A 21,793-nucleotide genomic window follows, 5' to 3' on the forward strand; every position below is an offset into this window, starting at 1 on the left:
CCTGTCCCCTGACTGCCCAAAACCTTATCCACACCCCCACCCCCTGACAGCCCCCCCCAGAACTCCTGACCCATCCAGCCCTCCCCCTGCTGTCTCTTGACTGCCCCCTCCAGAACCCCCCTGCCCCTTCTCCGACCCCCTGGCCCCCTTACCGTGCCACTCAGAACAGTGTGTCGGGCTCCACGAGCAGCCCGACACGCTGCCGCGCTCCCCCACAGAGCGCATAGCCCGGTTCCCGCTCTCGCAGAGTGCTGCTGAGCGGCGCGCTGGGCAGCAGGGGAGGGGGAGGAGCTCTGGACTGCTGGAGGCCCGATGCGAATGGCTGGCGATCTGCGAATGCAGGGAGGGGGAAGGGGGAGAGAGAGGAGGGGAGTGATCTGAAGCTGCAGGGGAGAGGAGGGAAGAAGCGGAGGAGGGGCTCTGGCTGCCGGAGCCCCGTGCGAGTGGCTCGATCTGGCTGGCTGCCCTGTCAGCCGTGCCGCGCTCTGCATGGGGGGGAGGAAATCCAGACATTTACAAATTCCCCCCGGACGCTATTTTTAAACTCAAAAAGCCGGACATGTCCGGGAGAATCCGGACGAATGGTAACCCTATGTAACAGGGGAAAGAATTGTGCCCAGGCCTGGAAGGTGTCCAGTCTGAGAAAAAACTTACTGAAGCATCTCTCTGAGGGTGAGATTATCTGTATTCAGTTTGATTAGACATAGATTTGCTCATTTTATTTTATTTTGCTTGGTAACTTACTTTGTTCTGTCTGTTACTACTTGGAACCACTTAAATCCTACTTTCTGTATTAATTAACTCAGGGTATGTATTAATACCTGGAGGAGCAAACAACCGTGCATCTCTCTCTATCAGTGTTATAGAAGGCGAACAATTTATGAGTTTGCCCTGCATAAGCTTTATACAGGGTAAAACGGATTCATTTGGGTTTAGACCCCAGTGGGAGTTGGGCATCTGAGTGCTAAAGACAAGCACACTTCTGTGAGCTGTTTTCAGGTAAACCTGCAGTTTTGGGGCAAGTAATTCAGACCCTGGGTCTGTGTTGGAGCAGACGGGAGTGTCTGGCTCAGCAAGACAGGGTGCTGTAGTCCTGAACTGGCAGGAAAAACAGGAATAGAAGTAGTCTTGGCACATCAGTTGGCAGCTCCCAAGGGGGTTTTTGTGATCCAACCAGTCACAGCCGCATGCCAAGGGTTGCCGACCCCTGATCCAGATCATTAATGAAGATGTTGAACAAAACAAGCCCCCGGACTGACCCCTGGGGCACTCCGCTTGATACTGGCTGCCAACTAGACATCGAGCCGTTGAGCCCCCTGAGGTACTATGACAGTAAGCATGCAACAAAGGTTCCATGGACACCTCCAAAGAGGGTATTGGCACAGTCCTCTTACCACATTATGGTCAAAACTGGAGACAAATGGTTTATGCATCATGTAGCTCTTACAAAAACTGAGTATAAGTATGCTCAAACAGAGAAGGATTCTTTGGCCTTAGTCCATGGGTGTTAGCTGAAACTGACCATACGCTACTTATTGCCATTGCTAAAAGACGTCTTGCAGACAGCCTCCCAAGCATATAAAGATTTTTTTTTTCCTGTTATAAATGTACGATTTGCAAATGGAATCCAAATCTGGGAGAGATTTGGTCGTTGCAGACACACACACTCTTTAGAGCATTTGACAAAAGTACAGTGGAGCAAAATCAAGAGCTAGATTTTGTAGGTTTATTTCATTAAAAAAGTTGGTTTCAGACAAAATGTGGACCCAGATGGCCAGAGCTACTGCACTGGATGAGACCCTGCAGAAAGTGAGTAAATTTATTAGTACAGGGTGGGTCGGATAGCAATTTCCCAGCCCCATCATCATTTTAGGGGGTAGCTCTCAGTCCTAGACCCAATTTTGTTTACAGAAACCATGTGGATCCCTAAGGTGTTTCCGAAAAATATGCAAATATGTTTAAAGGATACATGATGGTCAATTGGGGATTGAAAAATCTAAGAGAAAGGCCAGAAACATTTTATACTGGCCTCAAATTAACAGCAACATTGAGGAAGCTGTCAAGGTGCGTCACATATGCCAAAATACAGACCAAGTCAAGAAAAGAAGAGCCCATGTTGGTGGCACAAGAAAAAAAATAGCCTCCCTGGAGCAAAGTAGGCATAGATTTGTTTATGTTGACTGGAAAAAACTATGTACTCAGTCTTGCCTGTTATTCTTGCTTTCCTGAGATAGTTTTTACCAGAAGATACTAGTTAAATAGGTGATTGTGCATGTCAAAACTATTTTTGCTTGACATAGTAATGTCTGAAAATGAGCCACAGTTAAATGTGTTTAAGCAGTTTGAGTTTAGAAATCTAACCACTAGTCCCCATTATCCTCAGTCCAACTTGTTGGTAGGAAAATGGTGTTAAAATAATAAAGTACCTGCTGCAAAAGGCTGCCGGATGAGACTTAGCACTGTTAAATTACAGGACAGCAGCAATGAAACATGGTTTGTCACCTGCAGACATTCTATTTAACAGAAAACAGAACAAAATATCTGTAATGGCAAAAGCTGATGTCTGGGGTTTTGTGGAAACAAAGAAACAAACAGCTAACAAAAAAAAAATCCATGCAGTTTGAGGTCTTCAGAGCAGGCACTTCATGAAATTGATGCAGTGCACATTTATGATGGAAATCAAGGGGTACAAATATCCATGGTGTCATATGAGGTTGCCTCACGGCAGTGCTTAATTTGTAAGGAAGGAGGTGCTGGGACTCAAGCAATTTTTTTTTTTTTTTACTTTCATAACTGACGTGGCAAGCCCAGAAGTGCCGGGGCTATGAACTGCCGAGCCAAGAGGTGCTGGGGCACAAATTAAACACTGCCTCACAGTCTTAGGAAGTTTGTCATAGATTCATAGATTCCAAGGCCAGATGGCACCACTGATCATCTAGTCAGACATCCTGTATAAACACAGGCCATAGAGATTCCCAAAAATAATTCCTAGAACAGATCTAGAAGTTGTTACCCCAGACAGACACATGCTGAGGAGAAACCTTCACCAACTTCCAGAAGGAAGGGATGTAAGGGCCACTGAGTTTGCCTTTTTCCCCTCAAAAGGTTTCAGTTAGGCAATAACCACAACAGGTCACCAAACACCAATTGCATTTGGCAAAATCCACAATGAGCGCTATTTCCAGAATTTAAAAGTTAAGACTGCTTTAGGCTGTAAGCTGTAGCAGATTCTCACCTTCAATGGGATCTTCAAAAATCCCATTTTATATTCAGTAATTTTCTTTTGGCTGACTATCCTCAAGGCCATGACATGTAACCTGTACACAAGGGTGGAGTCAGTGTCAGACCAGGAAAGGTACCAAAGAAACAACATTGGTTTCAAAGAGACAACATAAAATGGTACACAATGAAGTTTCTTTTGCATGAGAGCAAAGCAACATCTGCAGCACATACCTTTGGACATACCTGTTTTCATTACTGTAAATAGCTGAATCAAATGTTTCCCAGAAACAATGTAGAGTGGAAACAGGAATTAGGCATGTGGGAAATGAAAAGCATTTGTTTTATTTAGACAGACACAATCTTAAATCTTTGTTCTTTAGCAATTCAGGAGACTTGAAGATCCTATAAGATAATCAGTAGGGCAGATACAGAAATTGCTTAGGAAAGCTTATCGTTTAATTTGAATCAATTACACAATACTATTCATGATAATAAAAATAATTAGTCAGCACAAAAGACAACTCCATAGCCTCAAATCTATAATCAGGGTGGATTATTATTACCATGTGTGTGTGGTGGGAGTAGACAAGAAACTGACAGATTGGTTCAGAACAAATGTAGGAGTGAGACAAGGATGCACAGTATCACCAGATTTGTTCAAGTTGGTATTGGAAACAGTAATGGCTCCAGAGATTGAACAAGAGGACTTATGTTATGTGAAAGGACACCTTAGATTTGCAGATGATACTGACCTCAAATGCATTGACCAAGAAGGATTTGCAGAGAATAACTAACAAGATAGATTGGGAAAGCAGAAAATTCAGACTGCAGATCAGCACAAAGACGACAAAAATTATGGTGATTGGAAGGCAAGAGGAAGAGGTCAAGATCAAAATTGGAGTCAGAGAACGAGAGCAAGTGGAAAAATGTGTGTTCTTTAGAGGACTAATATTGAAGAATGGAAATTCTGAAAATGACATAAAAAGAAGAATCGGCTTAGCTGCTATTACATTTGGAAAACTAAGATTTGGAAGGCTACAGACCTTTAGATACAAATGAAAATCAGCATATATAAGACAACTGTTGTGCTGCTACTGTTGTACAAGTCAGAATGTTGGAGTATGAGGAAAGCCAACAAACAAAAGATATTGACTGCAGAAATGAATGGACTCAGGGGAATATGGAAAGTTTCAAGACTGCAAAAAAAAATTAAGAAATGAAGTGACAAGAAAACTGCTAGGGCAAGAAACAATGCTGTTACAGAAGATCTAAGAAAGAGGACAGATGGTTTGGACCTGTGTCAAGTATGGACCCAGAAAGGATACCATGCATGGCAATAAATACCAGATTGCAGGGAACTAGAAACAGAGGAAGACCGACGATGCATTGGATAGACGCACTGAAGCATGACCTAGAACAAAAAGGTTTAAAGAGCCATGAATTTATTACAAGACAGAATAGTGGAGACTTCATTCATTCCTATTCTCGCTGCTAAGCTGACGGACGAGAATCAAAGAAGACGACTGGTATTGCAGTAGCATCTAAAGGAAGTCCCATTGTGCTAGGTGCTCTACTTCTATTAACTGTGCCCACATAGAAGAAATAGAACCACATATACAAATCAGTGTATATTTGGTCTTGCAGGCATTAACACATCCGCAAAGTAGGTTGTCTTTGTCCTTCTCTTGGAAGTCACCACTCTGCCCTGTTTTCTGGTCCAGTCTTGTGGTTGTCCCAGTGTTGTTTGTAGTGTTCTCTGGGCAGCATAGCAAACTATTCATAAAAATCTAGCAGTACATGCACTAAATCCTCCTTACTCACCTTCCTCTGGATAACAGTGAAAGCAAATTTACTACTTTATGCTCCTGTCAAATCGTCCTCCCACTAGGTGAACAGATTATTAGAATTTTGCAAGGCTGAGTTAGTGTCCCATTGAGGATGAAGTAGCTAGAACAACTGCTGGGAGTTATGGGTGCTCAGCCTCTTAACGACAGATGGTTTTAAAGGCTTATGGGACAGATTACTACAACCTAGGGCAATGGTTTTCAAACTTTTTTTCTGGCAACCCAGTTGAAGAAAATTGTTGATGCCTGCGACCCAACAGAGCTGGGGATGAAGGGTTTGGGGTGTGGGAGGGGCTCAGGGCTGAGGCAGAGGGTTGGGGTGCGGGGGTGAGGGCTGCAGGATGGGGCCAGGAATAAGGGGTTCAGGGTGTGGGAGGGGGCTCTGGACTGGGGGTTGGGGTGCTGGAGGGGGTCAGGGCTCTGGGCTGGGGGTGCAGGCTCTGGGGTGGGGCCGGGGATGAGGGGGTTGGGGTGCAGGAAGGGACTCCAGGTTTGGGAGGACTCAGGGCTGGGGCAGGGGATTGAGGCACAGGGTTGGGGCGCGGGCTTACCTCAGGCGGCTCCCAGTCAGTGGTGCAGCAGGGGTGCTAAAGCAGGCTTCCTGCCTGTCCTGGCACTGCGGTCCGCGCTGTGCCCCGGAAGCGGCGAACAGCAGGTCTGGCTCCTAGGCAGAGGCGCACAAGTGGCTCTGCATGGCTCTTGCCCACAGGCACTGCAATCCTCAGCTCCCATTGGCCGGTTCCTGGCCAATGGGACTGCAGAGCTGGTGCTCGGGGTGGGGGAAGCACATAGAGCCCCGTGGCCCCCCTGTCTAGGAGCTGGACCTGCTGCTGGCCGCTTCCAGGGCGCAGCACGGTGTCAGAACAGAGAAAAGCCTGTCTTAGCCAGGCAGCACTGCTGACGGGACTTTTAACAGCCTGGTCAGTGGTCCTGACCAGAGCTGTGGCGACCCAGTGCCTTACATTCCACAACCCAGTACTGGTTCGCAACCTGCAGTTTGAAAACCACTGACCTAGGGTGCACGTGCTCCAGCTGCTGACATTTGACACAAGAGAAGTTGGGGCCCAATCCTACTGAAGTTAGTTGGAACACTGTCATTGACAAGAGTGAAGCAACATAAGGTCCCCCAAGATTGCTGAGAGGAAGATATCAGATTCCCACCTCACACTAGCATCCCTTCCCACTGCCAGGCCTCTATTATCCAGCAGGTTGCTAGCTAGCTTTTCTGCAGTTTCTTTCCCTCTGAAGCAGGATTGGACAGAATCTGTTTATCTAATTGTGGCAGATACTGATTTTTATTTCCAAGTATAATACTTTATTTCATTAATCTTGACTTCTACAATCATTCTGTTTTGAATAAAAGCATCTGAGGTCAAGATTAATGACTTTCACAAATTCAGTCATAGTAGTTGACAATTCTTCATACATTAATATTTCATTAAGCATCATGGGGTACCAACTTGGCTAAAATCACTCATTTGCTTAGGTGTCAAGCAACAATTTACCAGAATTTAAAAAAAAAAAAAAAAAAAACAAAGCAAAGGAAAAGCCAAAACAAACTTTCCCTCTGTTCATCTGAATTAATATTTATGGTAATTGTATGAATCTGCTGGGACGTTATCTGATTAAAATATGACTATTTTAATCATAAATCATTGTTGAACCCAGTTATGTATTTGCAACAGATCTTGTACAAAGGTTGTCAAGGTAGGTGTCTATGAAAAGTAAGTTGTTATGATTGTCTGATCATGATTATGCTATGTGTGTGCATGTATCATTTTTGTATTTGAAGGTATGAGTATTGGCTCTAGACCTGGATTTCAAATGTTTGCTCCTGGGGTAATGCCCATAAGGTAGTTAGCCAGCACATCTTGGAGAAACTATTCAAATTGAGTAGCCCATCAGAAGAACATTTAACTCATAATGGAAGACGCCCACCGATCCTGAAGGGACTTCCCTGTGAACATGCTGTTTGAGGTACAGGTAATGATTTCCTGCTGTGACTAGGCGAAATCATGCATGGACATGTGACTTGTCCATGTGACTCCAAATGCCATCTTGTTACTGTAATTTTCCACAGTAAGAACAATGGGATTATCTCCACACGGCAAAAGCTATAAAAGGCCCTGGAAACACCTCTATTTTGCCTCTTTCCTGTTCCAGCCGCTGGACTATGAACTTATATTAATGGGAGCATTCTAACCAATGGACTGAAGACCTTGCAATGATTTGGAAGCAACCAGAGACTTATCAAGCCAGCAGTTTATTCCATCACTGCTACAAGCCTGAACCAAGAACTTTGCATTTATTATATGTATTTGACTCCTTTAACCACTTTTAACTCTCACCTTTCTTTTTATAAATAAACCTTTAGATACTAAAGGATTGGCATCAGTGTGATTTTTGGGTAAGATCTGAGTTGTATATTGACCTGGGTGTGTGGCTGGTCCTTGGGGATCAGAAGCACCTTTTATTTGAGTAGATTGGTTTTAAAGAACCACTCCTCTCTAAGTCTAGTGTTTTTGGTGGTGATACAAGGACTAGAATGCCTAAGGAAACTGCTTTTATGACTTCTTGTTAGCCAGTGTGGTGAAACAGAAGTTTACTTTTGTTGCTGGTTTGGTATATTTCATGGGAGAATAACCCCTCCAGCTTTGGGGTGTCCGCCCTACTTCTCAGCAATTTGTCCTGAATTTGGTATTCTCAGTTGTGCCCCACAAAGGCACAGTTACATCTGCAAAGCATCTCTCTGATATTTTTGGAATTTACTAGCAGTATCTGCCAAAAACAAATGTGTGCTTATGCAACTACCCAATATAATGCCTTATGACACATAGGAACATAGTGTTATCACTTGGACAAGACACTACAAGAAATGAATAGCCAGTGGGTGTAGAGTACTGGATTGTTCTTGAGAGCTCTGACTAGCAATTTCTTCTTCAAACACTGGCCAAAAGAAGATTACATCCGCACACTCTGGAAACTCTACTGGCCAAACTCAGTGATGAATCGGAAGAAGTGTAACTCAACATCTGCTCTGGTCCTGAAAGATTTGAGTGGTGATTATGACAGATATGCTTTTCTCTTAAGACTATTGTATTTAGCATTATGAATATTATCCAAATAATTGAACCAAAGCATGTAAACTTCAGTGAATGTGGAATAATTATAACCCTTTGGATCAATAAATGTTATACTGTATGTATTTGTGTGGTCTTGGCTCACTGAGGGAGATTTCCTGTAGAATCTGGAATGACCAGAGGAGTAATTAATGCAGATACCCAGCTTTTGAAGCCTTACTCCCTGGGGAAGGGGGCAATGGCTGCCTGTTTTCAGGAGGCTGGGAGACAAAGGCTTTGGGATATAAAGACTGAGCTTAAAGAGATTCAGGGCCTTCTTTTTGATTCAGCAAACAGACATGACCTTTTTTCCGAGGGAGGACCCAAGTCTGATGAAGGTTTGGAAAGACTGGAACCTGCTACAGTCTCCACAGGACTGACGGGGGGCTACTGGTAAAGCGTTTAGATACTGTTTTTTGTTTTCTCTATATGCTTTTATCCTTAAACAAATGTCCTCTTCTGAAAGAGCTGTTTGGGTCACTTGTAACCATTGGCACACCCTGGTCATAGCCCCTGGAGAGAAAGCATAGAGCAGGGGTGGGACATTAGTCAGACTGTTTGGGGAGAATCACAGTGAGTGCAAGGAGATTGCACCTGAACTCCTATCTTGAGGAAAAGGGACACAGGTCCCTGTCCAGGGTGAGCTGACTGCTAGATGCCCAAGACCTGAACAGGCATTTCTTGAGCAGAGGGGAAGAAGGGTTAAAGGTGCAGTTGCCCTGAGATACCCTGCAGTGGTATCGCAGCAGAATCAAGCCCTCCCTCTGTGTGAATAGTATAAAATGAAGCCTCATCCTATTATTAAAACAGTGGATTAGAAGTCTGTAAATCTGGACTGAATACATAGCTCTGCCATAGGTGTCCCATGTGACCTCGGGCAAGACACTTAATCTCTCTGAGCCTCATCTGTAAAATCAGACTCTCTCTCTCTCTCTCTCTCTCTCTCTCTCTCTCTCTGAGTTGTCTGTTTAGATTGTAAGATTAGCAGGGCAGGGACTGTTTCTTATGTTTATGCAGAGCACATAGCACAGAAGGCCAAAACTAAGATCAGGGCCTCTCTTTCTTGTATATGGGCGTTGCAGAACACATCACTCCTGCACCAGAAAGGCATATAAGTACATCTAGCAGAAAACTCATATTGCTGGGTTGCAGTTGCCAGGCACTCACCTAGCACACTTCCCAGAGTAGAAAGAACTCCAAGGGGAAGATTCTCTGCTTGATGACAGGGAGAATGTATATTGCAGTGATGGTGAAGAGTAGATGTCTTCTAGGAGCAGCATTGATGTATAAGGTGCTTTCGGTACTGGAGTCTGCATCAGTGGCAATGCTGGACCTGGTTCTGCTTGCATTTCATCACCCAAAGCTGCTGTTTTGCAGCCTGATCTTTCTCTCCATCCCTGGGTGGGGTATGGAGCTTACAGGACCTCTCTCTGTCAGGCAGGAGGGAGGTTAGTAGTGGAGTTCCTCAAGCATCGGTCTTGGGAACAATTTTATTTAACATTATTATTACTGACCTTTGCTTCTGCCTCAGTGCTCGGAGTGGGCCCTTTTGATGTTTGACTTCACCACCTGTGCTATTGGTGCTGGCTTTGGTGTTGAAGCTGAGGACAGCTTTTGTGCTGGTACCGCTGTTGGTGCCAATGTTCGTGTTGGTGTCTGTGTCAAGATTTTCCTTGGTGCCATCTTCTCCATTGTAATCTTAGGCATTGCCTGTCTGCTCCATGGGGCACTAGATGATTCTGGCTTGACTACTAGTAGGATTCTGGACCTAATTTCTTCTGTGTCTGATGAGATCTTCATGGACTGTTCCAGAAGGTGGAATTTCAGCCTCATATCTCAGGACTTGCATGTGCTCATGGAGAAGGATAAGCATACACAGCGTCAGCTTGGAGTGTACGATTCCCCCAGGCAGAAGAAATACCTACTGTGCCCAGGAGGATAAGTCCATTGCAGAAAGGACTTGGCTTGAAGGCCGCAGGTTTCAAATCGGCCATTTGATAAGCCCTGCTTAGGGGGATTCTGTATGAGAGGCTGTAAAGGGGAGTCTGATCAACAAAATTCAGTCCAGATGATTGCTGATTAATTCAGACAGAGATGGGAAGCGGTTTTGAAGATTTTGATGTTTAGCCTGAGCTAAGAACTAGCAGGTTGGACACTCCCCAGGTTGTCTCACTCCCATGGGTGCTAAGAGGGAATTGAGAGATGGCCAGGTCCCCCTTTATGCTCTTGTGCGACAGCATGAGGTAGCACAGGGTGTACGTGCGGACCCAACAGACACTGCTAATCAAAAAAATCCAGTCTTGTGTGCATGAGGTGCATGTGCACCTCCAGTGGATTCCACACTGACACACACTCAAAGAACTGTATTTGCTGCAGCTATTGAAAGGAAAATTCCACCTTCTATTTAAGTATGGTTTGTTCTACACCCCTCTGCGAGGAGCTGTCTGTCCTCACCTACTTCATCACTTGTGCACTTTTCGTCTTTCAAGCTAACCACTTACGACAAGTTTATAGAGGTTAGTAATAATCAACTCTAACATTTATCATTACAATGGGAAAAACTCCACTTTAGCCCTTGCAAATCTTTCACAAAGTATAGTGGTATAAATTGCCACCTTGGCACACTGTACAGCAAATCCAACACAAAATCTATTGCATAATTCATTATTTAAACAGGATCTACATTGGTAGAATGATGAACTGCTCTAGCTTCCATCTTCTGTCAAAATATAAATGATTTTAGTTTAGCGATTCAGTATTAAATTACAGTAATCTCGGTGTCACTAAATCTGCTACTGGAAGAGTATTAACTGCCAGTAAAAAGCAGCCAAAAAACTGGCCAGTGAAAAGTTTTGGATTTGCAGGGGAAAGAGTGCTAATTCCATTTTAGTGTGATAGTAGCACATTTCTAACCTGTATGAAAATTCCTGTCTTTGTTATGGCATCTCAGTTGAAATAAAGAGGCAAAAATTATCTGCTGTTCAGCAGATTATACAATTAATATTTGTAGTTATTAGCCATCCAGCTTGAAGGCAACTACAGCATTCTATTAATAACTTACTCCGAACACACAACACAATAGCTACTTACCACTAATCACCCTTGGCAATACCTACTGCACAGTCCCAGAACAGTTGCCAATGTTTTTCACATCCATTCTTTCAATGTTTTCTTATTCCTTTAACTTAGTAATTATTTTTGGTATTCTATTTCTTTTTTCCTCCCCCACAACTGGACACTTTCTACTCTGCTGCTCAGATCCACTGGTAGTTTCAGAGGGCCAAGTTACATGTGCTCTCACACTTAATCCATACACAGTGAGCATAAAGTAATTTCAGGAGTCTACTCCAGTTGTAATTTCAATTTTATTTGTCTGTAGGGTATGTTTATACAGTACATATCACAAATAGAGAATTAAATATGAAAAGCCTATACAAACAAAAAGTGTATTTAATATCTAAAAAGTACTGATACTGCATTTGATTTGATACTTAGGTTTCAATACTTCTTAAATTAAAGGGACAAAGTCAGGTGAAATTTGGCCCCATGTGAAGTAAAAGCAAGTTTTTCAAAATCTAAGATCAACATAATAGGTCTCTCTCGCTCTCATTTAATTCCCATGAGAAAAAAATTATTAAGTGTTCCCCTATATTGTGTGTAACCCCAACAGTCAGCACTGCCCTAGTGCATCCTGAAAGGTAACTACAACTTAGCTAGTCTGTTTTCATTGTCCACCTTGAGAAAAATGCAAAAATAAAATATCTAACTTACATAAAAATAAGTTTTAGTAAAAATTCTCAGTTTTACTGGTCTAATGCATTAAACAGAACAATAAATTAAAGTTAGATCATGATAGCATCCCCTTAAATTTTCAAGTAGATCACAAATCAACAAAGACTTTGGAAAGGGCATTTGTTTTCACGACATGATTTTTTTCAAGCTTAAACATTTTAAATCAAACAGAACACTACAGTGTACACAGAGATGAATTGTTTCTGCAGATCTTATAATGTACAGACATTTGTTCCCCCCATGCGACTCTATACTTAATATAAAACCCTGATCCTGCAAATATATGCACATAGTCACATTGATTTAAATGGGACTTAAGTTGTGTGTAAAGTAAGGCATGTGCACATAAGTGTTTGCAGGAATTAACCAAACTGTAACAGTTAAGTGAAAGAGATTTGCTCTTTGTCTCTTTAAAAGTGTTTTGTTTTGTTTTTTAAAAGGCCTACCAGGAGATGATGGCCTCCTACAATTAAAGAACACTCCCAGACATTAATTTTATAGTCACTGACAGTTTGAGTACTTATCTACAGGAAATATTTAAGGTATTTTGCTATTCAGACAATTCATGCATTAGTCAGTGATCCAGTTAAGATAAAAATTCAGTTTATTGTCAATGAACAAAACTAGCCCAATCCTGCAACTCCTTCTTCAGGCAAACCCCCCACTCACTTCAGTGAGAGTATTATATGAGTGAAGACTCCATAATTGAGGGCAAGTCATATTTTAGTAATTCTGATGTGTAAAAAAAATGTATCTAGTTTTTTACAAAAATAGTGAGGTACATATATACAAAAATTATAAAGCCTGTTTATACTGCTGAATATGGTGAAACTGAAAAAAGAACATTACACATTGCTTTCTATTTTGTAATATAATTAAAAATTCTGACCGTTGCAGTTTTGAATATTACTCATGCCTTCTTTCTGAAACATTAGGCATTCAGTTCACTGTGCCAAAACAAAGATCTGGTTGTCTGTTCGCAGATTTATGGGGCTACAGTCTTTAGTCAGGGACAAAAAAAACCCATGTGGTTTTATCCTGAAAAATGACTTCATCAAAATAGCATTATGGGGTTCCATATGTATTGTGTCTTACTGGTTTAAGAAAGAAGTTTGCTCAGTTTCTTGTTTTTTTGTTTTTGTTTTTCTTTTCTTTTTCTTCTAATAAAGCTCCAGCCCCACAAACTCCTTCTGGGCTCCAACAATAAAGCTGGATACCTTCCAGCTGAAGCATTACCACCAGGACTACAGGTTCCGCATGTAAAGCTAGGTGACTCATTACACCTGTCTATGCCAACATCTTTGAATGTAATTTAAGTTTGTACAGATGTAGCACAGGGCATAATCTAAAGAAAATGGGGTTTCACAGGTGTAGTTCAGGGCTTTATTTGGTTGGAAGAACCTCTATTACTGGTGATGGTATTTAGATAGAATGAATCTAGCTTGCATGTCAGAATCCGCCATGAGTTTGCAGGCTTGGCAGTTAAACAAAACATTTTTTTTACCTGGAAATTTGAGATGGAAATTATCAAAAGACCATGAATATGGAAGCCTCCAATGTCATTTTCACTAAGTTATTTTTCAATATAGGACTAAACTTCAAAGCTAATTACTTTAGTCAGATTTTTACCTGAGTAAGATTGCAAGTTTGGGCTCAAGTTTGATACTGGTCACTGCAGAGGAAGAAAAAAAAAAAAAATCATTGCTCACAGCTCTTGTTAAACTATACAGAAAACATCTGCATTAAAAAAGAAATATCATTAAGACAATGCATTTAATAATCAATTTTGAGGATAATAATATAAGTTACAAACAGTTTTGAAAATATTACAAGTAAATGTGTAGTTTGTTATGCACCACACACTAGTCTTCTTTCTGCTGTGTCTCAAATCGTTCCATTAAAGCCCTAAATACATTTCCTGGTATTTTCTGATGTCTGTCTATTAAAGACTGGATTGCAGCCTTTGCCTGTTAAGAGAAAAAGAAATTGCAAGGAAATTAACTAACTGTTCTTTTTACTAGTGGTAATACGGCAATTCATAGAATAGATTTTCATCCTACTAAAGATTCCAGAATCCAGGGCACAATACCTACTTTTAAATTAAAACCAGGGGAAATGTGCGTAGGATCTTTTTCAAAGAAACCACTTACAATTTATTCCTTTACAGGCACCAATGATGCCTGATGTATCTACCTTTGATAGGTAAATATACAAAGTATAAATGGCAAAGCAACAGTAAAAAGTACATGCTCACTCCACCTAAGTGTCTAAACATGTAAAGTTTCCATAAAAATATAAAGAAATTAAGCTAATGATGTCTCATAGCTATCATGATGGGAAAGTATACCTATAGTACATTGCTTATCTGAAGCTTTCAGGAGATATCCGAACCCTTTTGATTAATTGGTCAAGTTGTCATGGGAGACAGTCCAACAGGTTTTGAAGTCTGCGTTTAGGATTGGAGGAAATGCAGGCACTAAGTAAAAAAATTTCAAAGCCTGACATACAACTCCCTTAAATGATAAATAGCAAGCCTCCTTTTCCAAATCCCACTAGCTTTGCAGCTCTACAGGACTAGTGCTTTAGGCAAACCATGGAGGGAAAATATCTGAGCTTTAGTTAAATGGGATTTAAGTAATACAGTCAAACATTTATCAGCTATGTCATCTTTCAATAAATATGTTCAAAGAGAGCAAACCAGCTAATGAGACCAACCAATTTGATACTGACACAGTCAAAACTTTCATGAGATAGCGAAGGATCTCCTTTCAGAATGCTTATTTTATAAGTACATATTTAAAGAACTTCTGATTATTGACCTAAAATCGCCCTTGCCTGCACCATTCATACCTGCCAGTCTACCAAAGAGCTGCGGGCTTCCTGTACTCTGCATTCACAAAGGCTAGTCATAATTATGTGAACATAAAACAGTAGATGACCATAAAACAGAAAAGATGACTGAACTAATCATCTATGAACATACTAAACTTGAAGAACGTGTGCATGTTGTGTGGTTGTAGGTCAGATGCTTAAGACGACGAAGAACTAGAATGTGTAGCTGGGAGGTGGAGAGATCACTTTGCTTTAATGTGATTTTACTTCCTGTTAACATCCATAATTCTCAGTGCAGATCTGGTGGGTTTAATATTTCTTAGTAGCTTTTTTTTTTTTTTTTACATAAGCCAAGAAATAGAGGGACCTCCTTTGGGACAAATGTAAATGACTTTCATGAACAGGTAACTACAACTATTTTCATCAGGCTAGAATTCACACCAGAACTTAAGATAAGCTGTCATTCTGATCCAAATAAACACCATACACTGTTTCAAGGGGCCTAGAACCTATTTCTGTGCCAGAACTTCCTTACCTCCATTTCATATATTATAGCTATCAGCATAGGACAGAAGAGGGTTACAAGAATCAAACAATGAAGAAATCTATCATGAATTCTGACAACATAAGACAGGGATGTAACAACTATAGGTGTATGTTAGAGGACCACATTGCACTATGTAACACTTAATTAGCATACTCTAAGATAAAAATCAGTAACTTGAAAACAAATACTTCCAGTATCTATATACAGTAAAAGCTGTTTTATCCAGCACTTCACCAATAAGAAAGCTCTATAAACCAGAATTTCTGATCTTCATTGAAAGTCCAGTTTATACTCCAGTTGGCACAGGGCCAGCAGTGTGTTGGGGGCACGTGCGGGGATGTGGAGCGCGGGCTCTGGGAGGGAGTTTGGGTGTTGGAGGGGGCTCAAGGCATGAGGTTGGGGCACAGGAGGAAGCTTGGGATGCCGGATTCAGGAGGCGCTCACCTCAGGCGGCTCCCCACAAGGGGCGACCTATCCCGGCTGCTCCTAGGCGTTGGCACAGCAGGTGGCTGGCTCCGCAGCTCCCATTGGCCGGAAACCGCAGCCAATGGGAGCTGCGGGGGCAGTGCCTGTGGGTGGAGGCAGCTCACAGAGCCGCCTGCCGTGACTCCACCTAGGAGCAGCCAGGACAGGTCGCCGCTTGCGGGGAGCTGCTCGAATTGAGTGTCCCCAGGGTCCGGCACCCCGCACTCCCTCCCCCACCCAAATTCCCTCCCAGAGCCCATGCCCCGCACCCCCTCCCTCGACCTAACCCCCCACCCAAACTCCCTCCCTCTTAGTTAACCAGCATTTTTCATTTACTGGCATTCCCCCAACATGCCAGATAAAACAGCTTTTACTGTAATAAGCTTTCAGGATTGTCAATCTCTCCTTATGTCACTCTGAAGCCCAGAGTTTCTGCTGAGTCAGTGTGAAGGGACAGAAACAGCTACAACCATGGTGGATAGATCGCTTTGTTTAGAATATCACCAGTTTCAATCCTCACTGGGATTTTTAAATTCTCAGCCATTTTGACTTTACAAATTACACCCATGCCAAGAATGCTAGGCCACTGATTTAACACCACCCTTACTCTATACGTAATCTGCATACAATAATTTCATAGGCTGTATGAGGGAGACTGCATAGGTAGTGGATCTCTTGGCCCAATAACCACAGTTCACTAGGTCCAATCATCACTGGGATTCACAATCTCTTACTTTCCAATTTGTGGAGTTCTTTTCTATTTTTTTTTTTTATTTATTTTTTTAAACACTCACGGCTTCATGACAGCAGGGACTTTCAGCTACAAGTATTTTAAACAGTTTCAATATTGCAAGTAGAAAAAAGTAGAAGAAAACCCCCCAAACCTTACCTTTCCAGACAGTTCTGCAGCATTTATATTTGGATCATATGGAATAGGATCTCCAATGTATGTACGAAATTTGACTGGAAACTCTCCATATATAGGAACGAGGGGTAATCGAAGACGTTCATATATCAACCTAAATAATCCTGTTTTTTAGTTTAAAAAAATATTAATTTGCATTTTGGGAGGCAGAAGATAAATTAACTTGTAAAGTAACCCAGGCCTCTGATCTCAGGTTCCCAAATGAACAACAGTATCTTTGAAGTGCTATTCCACCCTTGATCTTCACTTTGTAAAAATGGAAGCGTCACAGCCAAAACAAGAATAACCACAACCCGCTCCTATGATGCCTGGAAGGGAGCTTTTTAGAGTTCTCTTCTGCCGAAGGTAATCCAGTGACTGACACTGAAAGGGCAAGGAGAGCTATTGAGATAGGTGGGAGTTCAGTTTAGTAGATAGCCCCCTCAAAATCCTGTGGAGGGGGTTATGATTGGAGGGAAGAAAGGGTGCAGACAGGACAACAAACCCTCCCCGGAAATATCTAACAGGAGAAAAGGAAACAGGCATCCCTAGGAGACCCTCCTCAACCGATTCCTGTCAGGGGGGATGTCAAATATCTATTTTTAAAAATCTCCAAAACAACCCCCTACCAAACTAAAATGCACACGCACATACACCTACTTCTTCCCTCTGGCCCCCAAAATATGAGAAGGAGAGAATGAACCACATATGATAGATGTTAATCACATTGCTTAACACGCTACTGAAAGATGCTCAGATACTAGGGTAATAAGGGCAATATAAGAACCTATAGAAGACTAGAATTTAGACTAGAACTAGCTACCTGAATTTCAGGGATTTGGGGTCTGGAAGGAAGGGAAAGGAACTCTTCAATCAGAAGAGACCTGGGTGAGAGAGGAGAGTTGCACACACAAAAAACCTACTGCTCTGGTCCCCACCATGTGGAAGATCAAAGAGCCATCCTGCACTATCAAGTGTATATGGCATATTATATTTTGATTTTTAGGAGACAAAATCAGAGGCAGTCAGCCAGCATTAAGTGGCCTCCATCATATGCTTATTTATTTTACTTTTTTTTTTAAAAGCACTTATCTCAGGGTCACCAGAGTGGTGTCATCTCAAAGCTGTGACAGTACTAGACCTGTGACCTTAGACTAGAACTTAGTTTAACAGAGTGTAAAGGGATAAGAAAATCATCAGTGACTGGGTTATTAAGTTTTGTGTACAGAGCATATAAGACCTAAGAAAGTCCAAATGTAATGAAAGCAACAACTGGTAGACATAAAAGGACAAAATACACCAATAATAAGTTAACTAAATTTCTCTAATATATCTACTAATCCTACTGCAAATAGCAGGAAAGATATTAGATGGAAACAACCCCAATTCTTCCTAGAATAGAAACAAACTCCCAAGGCACTAGAGATTGTAGCACTTCCAGGGATGGAGCTTTTTGCAAAAGCCAAGTTTGGTCCTGTACCTTTAGAATTACAGAGGGTAGCACCATGGCTTAGCTAGTGCCTTTCTAGTGAAAAGTTGCTCCTGGGTTTCATTCCCAGTGATGCCTTCCTGAGCTGACCTCTTTCCTATGCTGGTAGCCTGGCTAAGTGGTCTAAGGCACTGGATGGAGGGTCCGGTCTCTTTGGGGGTGTGGGTTTGAATCCCACCTCTACCATATGCCATTTTTACAGGAGGTCAGAGTAGATGTTTATAATGGTCCCTTCTGGCCTATGAATCTTGAATACTGCATCAGTTAATGGTTGTATGTCTATTTTGTAGTGCATGGAGAACATGTGGCTACCTTGCACTTCTCCATTTGTTGCCCAGGCTCTCTTTGCCCAGAATTCTGTCCCTGATCATGACTGGAAGCAATGTCAGGAGGAAAGATTGCTTTTTGTCTGTAGTACTGTGAAACAGGAGAAGGAGCGGCTGTGGTTGAGGCAGAAGGTGCTACACAGCTAGATGTGGCTACTCTAGTAATCCTCTGACTCAAGGCATATGGAGGAGCGTGGAGGAGAGGTGTGTCTAATGCAACCTGCACTAATGGCTCAGCAGAGACCCTGTCATCTAGCTGTCCTAGGAGCAGACTGTTTAGACTTCATGTGTGTGTTTTGGAAAAAACTGAAGGGGGAGGGGTAAGTGAAAAGAGAGAGGCAGAACATGTATGTATTTTCACACATGTTTTCTGCCTGATTAGCAAATTAGATATGGATTAAAATTAAGTTGAACTGTTTAGATTTTTTCCCCACCTTTAAATAAATGTAGGCAGCATTAATTAGAGCTGGTCTACCTCCCAGCAGAGAACAGAAAACTCACAGTAGGCATAGCAGACATGTTAATGTAGGAAAAAAGTATTATTCTAAAAACTTGTTCTTCTACATGCAAATTCAGCAGCAGGTTCCTTTATCAAGACCTTTCACTATGCACAGAATAATGTAGGTCATCATCTGATCCAATGCTAGTGCCAATATTAAGATTTGACAATACTATTCCACCTCAAGTATCAGAAGGGTAGCCGTGTTAGTCTGGACCTGTAAAAAGCAACAGAGAGTCCTGTGGCACCTTTAAGTCTAACAGATGTATTGGAGCATAAGCTTTCATGAGTGAATACTCGCTTCGTCAGATGCATCCAATACATCTGTTAGTCTTAAAGGTGCCACAGGACTCTCAATTCCACCTCAGTTTATACCACTAAAGCATAGTGACTTCTCTCCCCTGTTCTGAGAAATAAGACCGTATGACAAATCTAAACACAGATTTTAAAGAGAGTATTTCTACTGAGGTAAGGCAATTGAACATAGACAGAAAATTAAAAATAGAAAAATAGATATTTTATATCTTACTTATTCCTCCTAATGTCCTAATTCCTTCCCGAACATTTTGTGTGAACATAGGAATGATGGGCTATGAGAAAAAAGAAATAAGAATTTAATGTAAATATGTGGAAGACTGTTTTACATAATGTTTATTTGAAAACAAACGTGTAATTTATTTGATAAATACTTTTGGCAGACAGCTGATTTTTCAGTGAGCAACACAATGTTCTACAAGCTATTTTACCATAGTACTGAAAGGTCCAAATTGGAAGATACCACCTGCTAATGCAGAGTTAGTACAGTTAGTATATTTCAGTCGGTCAATCTTCTTAAAGTCACGTATTGCTTTAGAGCCCCCACAGCATTCTGCAAGCATTTGCACATGTGTGACTTTACTCATCTGAGTAGCCTTCTGGACTTAAATAAGCAATTACACATGTGCAAGATTTGCAGGACTGGGATAGTAGGGTGCTTAATTAATATACGTGTAGGCAATGTTATTGTCTCAGACCTAAATGAAATTGGGTAGAGCACCATGGCTAGGGATATAAGGAATCATTTGCTGGGGCAAACTATGGGGAGTTATGTTAACATTAAACATATTCTGCTATCCATACATTGTTAATGATGCTGTAGAAATTGACATAAGGCTGTCAAATTTACAAAAGCTTTTGGAGGCCCTTATTGTTATGGGTTATTTAATCTCAAATTGGTCTATCTTATCATACATATACATCATAAATACACACACGCACACCATTAGCTAGCATTTGTAGCCACAGATGACTACTATACCTCTCATCATTACACCAGCATTTAGTTACATGAGCATATTTCTCACGTAAGACAAAATATTTTTCTCACACATTTTTCAAGAATTTAAACAAACATCTGTAACATCTTGTAGAACAGTTTAGTACTGTATGGAAGATAGAAGTAATTTAGCTAAGTCACACTAATAATTTTGAGCCACAGAAGCACTCAGATTTTGGTTACTGGATTCTGACACTTAGAGATTAAACAAATGCTAGGATAATATATCACCAATAGTTTTTTTAGCATTTTTAGAAAAGATACTCCAATACTACATACACTACCGTACTATTAAAAGTTTGTGACATGAGCTTGTGGAAAATGAAAGTTAGCTGAATTTCAATATCAGACAAAAAAGAAATTAAAAAATTATACAACTAAGCATGCATTAAGAAACAGGAGAGGAGATAGAATCATATAATTTAGTTACAAAAGTTAGGAAGAGAATACTTATGATACGTCTATAACTTATAAACATTTGCTTTACTGTGCTGAGAAAAATAACTTTAGCCCCAGAGAAAGACCTAAAAATCTAACCTTCTTTGCTTCTGTTCTGTGATCCTCCACACACACTCACCACTTTTGCATCAATGGCCACCTGAGCAAAGCCCGTACGATTACCCCATACAAGAACATAGGTTTCATCACTAAAGAGTGCTTCTCTAACTCCACCTGGCGAGATAGCCACCAAGTGGCCATTCTTCAGAGCTTTAACACATTCTTCCTTTGGTCCATGCATAACTCCAAACACATCAAGTAAAAGTTTAAAACCTGCAAGATGTAAAAAATAAGTTATCAACACAGAACATTTAAGATGTGTTACATAGCTATTGATTTCACACAGTCTCAAAACAAAATATATTGGTCAAGATTTTCAAAACAGTAGTGATTTGGGGTACCTAATTTGAGATACCTCTAAAGGGATCTGGTTTTCAGAAGGTATAGAGCACCCATTTTCTGAAAGTCAGCCCCTTTAGAGGCATTCCAAATGGGGCACCCCCCAAAAAATCACTTGTAGATTTTGAAAATCCTGGCCAATAAAATCGAAACTTTAAAGGATTGTTTTTAATGGCTCTGTACATCACACCTAATCAAATTAGGTGCTACCTCATAATCAGTAGTAACAACTTCAATCATAACAAACAAATCAAACCAACAAAAACACACAGAGATGCCTTTGGACAGGTTAATCAACTATGATGAAGAGATGATTTAACAGCAGCATGACCTCCTTTCCAAGCCATACTTTCCAAACGTGGTTTGATTCTGACCAAATCCACCAGTGCAATGGATGGGAATTGTTTAAAGCTCTTTTCTTCAATGGTCAAAGAGCATGTTGATATGGATGAAGAAAGAAAATAAAAAAACCCTCAGCATTTTCAGTAACAGTAACTAAACATACTGACTAAATTTTTACCATGAAAGAAAAATATGGTGAG

General features: G+C 41.2%; 1 protein-coding gene across 4 annotated transcripts in view; it reads right to left on the minus strand.

Annotated features, from left to right (window-relative positions):
• Positions 1 to 11,531: 11,531 nt before the first annotated feature.
• The window catches only part of LOC112107190 (transmembrane protein 68-like), a 35,626-nt gene continuing 25,364 nt past the window's right edge, over positions 11,532 to 21,793 (minus strand). For 3 of the 4 annotated variants that reach the window (XM_024200804.2, XM_024200805.2, XM_024200802.2), the window contains 4 exons: positions 20,932 to 21,125; positions 19,569 to 19,629; positions 16,711 to 16,850; positions 11,532 to 13,944 (listed from right to left, as the gene is read on the minus strand). In XM_024200804.2, the coding sequence (XP_024056572.1) occupies positions 13,840 to 13,944; positions 16,711 to 16,850; positions 19,569 to 19,629; positions 20,932 to 21,125 (500 nt within the window). In that variant the 3' untranslated portion in view covers positions 11,532 to 13,839. Of the gene's footprint in view, positions 13,945 to 16,710; positions 16,851 to 19,568; positions 19,630 to 20,891; positions 21,126 to 21,793 lie in introns of those variants that run through there. The other variant, XM_024200806.1, reaches the window with a different exon arrangement.

Source organism: Terrapene carolina, unplaced genomic scaffold (assembly GCF_002925995.2).
Source record: "Terrapene carolina triunguis isolate 2854851 unplaced genomic scaffold, T_m_triunguis-2.0 Scaffold58, whole genome shotgun sequence".
Lineage (NCBI taxonomy): Eukaryota > Metazoa > Chordata > Testudines > Emydidae > Terrapene > Terrapene triunguis.